Below are 4,384 nucleotides of genomic sequence, written 5' to 3' on the forward strand. Positions count from 1 at the left end.
GTGTGTATGTGTGTGTGTGTGTATATATATATGTATATATAAAATTGTATGTATAATATATATGCATATATATAATACATATATACACACATTTATATATATAAAGTTTATATACATTAGACATATATATATTTAGCAGAAGCAACAGAGTGACTCTAGGTCCAAGAGCTTCATGTGTTGGTTTTATATATATATACATATGTACGTTTATATATATAAAGTTTATATACATTAGACATACATATATATATATATATATACGCACACACACACGTTTGTGCAAGTCTTTCTCTACTGGTTACACAGGAGGAAACATTAAGTCTAAATGTTACAAATGAGAAAAGCCATTATTAATTAGTATAGTTAATGAGTAATGTAGCTGATATTCACATAAACATCTGAAAGGGGACCTGCCCATAAAGGAAACGTTTAAAAAAAAAAACCTTTAAAAATTCATTGTGACATAAGAAATTTTGAGAGATTTTTTTTTCTTTCAAGATATCAGAATTCTGGATAAAAATAGACATCATCATAACACAACTTTGTCAAAAACGTCTATCGAATATCAATAAAATAATTAGAAATTTCAAAAGAAAAAAAATAGATTTTCTTTTTTTTCTTTCTGTGTCTTTGTTTTGTTTTGGTTTTTTTTTTTTTTTGTTAGGGAAGTGGTTTTGTGATTTGCGTCACCAGTATTATGAAGGGTTCCCAATAAGGTGCCCATTTATGCAGAACAACTGCAAAGAATAGAGAATCCCAGTTTTAAAGCCCTGAATAGTTTCTTTGTGATTGACAGGCGAATGACACGTCGGACAGCAGACAAACGACAACAACGTGTTGAGGCAGTCCATGTTGACCGTGATCCCACCTTTCTCTTTGGCAATCAGTTCTAAAGGAGTCAATATACTAGTTGAATAAGTGGCATTGGCACTGGTCACAAGTGACGCTGAACCCTCGTTATTCTGAGGTAAGAGTTCAAACGGTAACAAAGTCTGTGCAGATTGTTGCTGGTGCAACGTAATCCGGTTAATGGTGTCTTGTTGGTTTAACTGGTGTATTTGTTGCTTGATGGCCGCGATATTCGGTATGTTGACATCGTTTTGGTTTGTAGAAATAATATTGGTGTTCGTCATAGAGCTGTTGGAGGGAACAGCCGTACTGCTGAAGCTGCCCAACACCGACAAGGAGTTCACAGACGCAGAAGTTACAGACACTGGTGGCTCGATAAAGTGGGTCTCATCGCTTTCTTGTTTGATGATTGTAGTAATGCTTGGATCGCTCTTCAGGGAAAATGCTTGCATCACGTGCTGAAATGATGAACAGAAGCAAAAGTTAAGCAATGGACAGTGATTCAGTGATGTGAAAATAGAATTATGGGAGACATTTATTTCACACAAACAGATGCAAGCAAGCATGGGTGTGTGGTCAAGGCAAACGGTTTCACCTGACGACTGTGAAGCCTTTTTTTTTTATGAAAATGTGACACTGATGTCATCAGACAATGTCATCGAAATAATGCCAACGAAAATGTTTTACAAGTTTTTATAGCACAGTTTGTGAGCTTCAATTGATTAGGTACAAGGTTTTTTTATTTTCATTTTGGTTTTTTTGGTTTTTGCTAAACATTTCACAGCAATTATTGAATTCATTTCAAAACAGGTTTTTTAATGAGTAAATTTTTTTTCAAGCTGTTTTAATATTTTTTCTCAGCAATTTCAAGCTTGCGCTTTAGTGTCCAACAGATCTCTCGCCATTTTACTATCAAGGGAGATAACTAATCGCTCCAACCAGCAATTACAACAAACTCTTTTAACACACCGACAGTATTTGTCTGTGTTCTATGTTTGTTCCTTGGTTCTTTAGAAGAATTCAGAGACGAAAGAAAAAAGTAAAGTTCTATGGAGCAACTGACTAGACTGTTGTCGAAAGATTATAGGTCGGATAGGTGAAGGCGCATGGCTTAGTGGCTAGGGTGTTTGGGCTCGGGTTCGTAAGGTCGTGAGTTCGATTCCCGGCAGCATATTGTGTCCTTGAGCAAGACACTTTATTTCACATTACTCCAGTCCACTCGGCTGGCAAAAGTGAGAGATGTACCTGTAATTCAAACGGGGCCAGCCCTGTCACATTCTCTATCATGCTGAACCTCCTTAAAGGTACATGTGTCAGCGGAGTACTCAGCCACTTGCACGTTAATTTCACGAGCAGGCCGTTCCGTTGATCGGATCAATGGAACACTGATCGTCATAAACTGACAGAGAGCCAAGGTGGATAAGAGATTAAGAAAGTCAAAGTGTTTTACAAATATTAAATGTTATACAAAAAATAACAACAATAATATGAGCAAAAAGAAGTGAAATAGTAAAATGGTTCACATTTCACATTAGCAAAACGTCCTGCAGCTCTGAACTTTCAAAGACACGTGGAGTGTAAAGTCCCTTACTCAGCGAAACTGGTAAGGGTCAGTGACTGGGTGTGAAGTAATGCTTCAATGCTCAACCTATGTAAACATGGAAAAATAGACAGAGAACAAAGAAAAAGAGAAAGAAAATAATAATGTTGTTTAAAAATCATCGCAACCACATGGAGAGTCCTCAAAAAAAAAACATGTCATCAAAATATATTATTGTGATTAAATTTGTTCATTAGGTTATCTTCAAAACGATCGTTAACCCAAACTAAGTTATACCCCTTTTTAAAGCCAAATGCCTTGAGATTCTTTACTATTTAGACTGGCACAAATCGGCTGAAAATGATTCCCCTTTATTTGTTTGAACCGGCCAAATCCAGCCGTATCTGATCCCTCTATGAAATCGCTAAAGGAATAAATCACATTATTGAATTCTCGTAGCTTTGAGATAATGCAAGATAAAGCTTTTCTCGCCTTTATGCAAGTAAAAAATATGGTGAAATTTTTGAGACTTCTTGAGGTTTTTTTTTTCAATGTTTGAAGAGAAGTGTATATCTTAGTTTTTAATGATATGGCGTCAGCAAGTAGCAATTCCAACTTGAAAGTGATTTGTCTTCGGACGAATCCTATTGACATTTGTGAATCTTCATCACACAAGGAAGATTTTGATAATGAAAGTGACAAAAATGAAAGTGATGAAAATGATATCGAAAACATTATGGCAACATGGTTGAAGATTATTACTACATCAACCGGAATTCCTGATTTCACAGAAACGAATAGTCTAAGTACAGTCCACCTCACCAATGCTCAACCATTGGACTATTTATTTTTATTTTTACCAAAAAGTCTTTTGAAACTGTCACGGAGGAAACAAATATGCTCAACGCATAATTTCTATTCGTGGAAGACCTGATCCACTACGGCAGCCAACTGATAGAGCAGAAATGCAAACTTTTTTTTTTTTTACTGTAGACATTATGTTTGGCATCAAGCAGCTTCCTTGACTGTGGAACTACTGGAATCCTGATCTAAGGCAATGGTGATCCATATCTCTCCAGCATTATGTCTAACTATAGTTAATTTATATATTGTTTATGTAAAGAGCCACCAAAGGACTACGACCATTTCAAATTTCGGGTTGACATCGCATCTCAGTTACGCAAGGGCTTTTCTTCCAGAAAGCACAGAACTGGGAGAAAAGCAAAATTAACTGAGGTGGATGTCAACAGAGAAAATATTGACTTCCATAAAGTGGAAAAAATAAATGGAAGGAAAAAGAAGTTTGCAGACTGCTCACTGCAAAAACCAAAAATTGCAAAAGGATATCAGGTCGAGACCTCATCTATGTGTTCATTTTGCAAAGTGCCCTTGTGATAGAAATATGGCATAATTATATTCTGTTGTTTGATAGTAATACTATCATATAATCCTTTCATTTTATTACAAATAATATTTGAAAGTGAGAAATACATATTAATTTTCAGTGTTACATACCTGTATTCACCTTTGCCTCACCTGTTAATGAGCTTTTTTAATTAGATGCATTGTGTTATGTAAATGTATTCATTAAATTGTATAAGAGTAAGAGTTTTGTAGTTTATTTTCAATGAAAATGATTGAATGAAATATAGAGAAAGAATAAAGTCTTGTAGCGATTACACCTATATTTTAATTAATTCAAATTAATGTACCTCATCGTGAAAAGTGGCAAAATTGTTGGTGGTTGACGTCTGGGATAATTTTAGTAACAAATCAAACAGGTAAGATGCATTAAAAATTTCAATTTTTCTGTTTATCCATTATGTTATTGATTTTACACCTGTTAATTATATTTACCTGCCCAGAAAAGTCAAATTTAACCAGCAACATCGGCTAAAATTACAAAACCATAATCTACAGCCATATAAGCACCCACTAAAAAAATTTCGAATCTGTGTGTAAAAAATTTTTACAAACTTACAGGCAAATATTGTG

General features: G+C 34.8%; 1 protein-coding gene across 2 annotated transcripts in view; it reads right to left on the minus strand.

Moving 5' to 3' along the window:
• Positions 1-229: 229 nt before the first annotated feature.
• The window catches only part of LOC115218120, a 30,772-nt gene continuing 26,617 nt past the window's right edge, over positions 230-4,384 (minus strand). The window contains exon 5 of one of the 2 annotated variants that reach the window (XM_036507936.1): positions 230-1,307. In XM_036507936.1, coding sequence (XP_036363829.1) covers positions 696-1,307 — 612 coding nt within the window. In that variant the 3' untranslated portion in view covers positions 230-695. The remainder of the gene's footprint in view (positions 1,308-4,384) is intronic. The other variant, XM_029787907.2, reaches the window with a different exon arrangement.

Source organism: Octopus sinensis, linkage group LG12 (genome assembly GCF_006345805.1).
Source record: "Octopus sinensis linkage group LG12, ASM634580v1, whole genome shotgun sequence".
Lineage (NCBI taxonomy): Eukaryota > Metazoa > Mollusca > Cephalopoda > Octopoda > Octopodidae > Octopus > Octopus sinensis.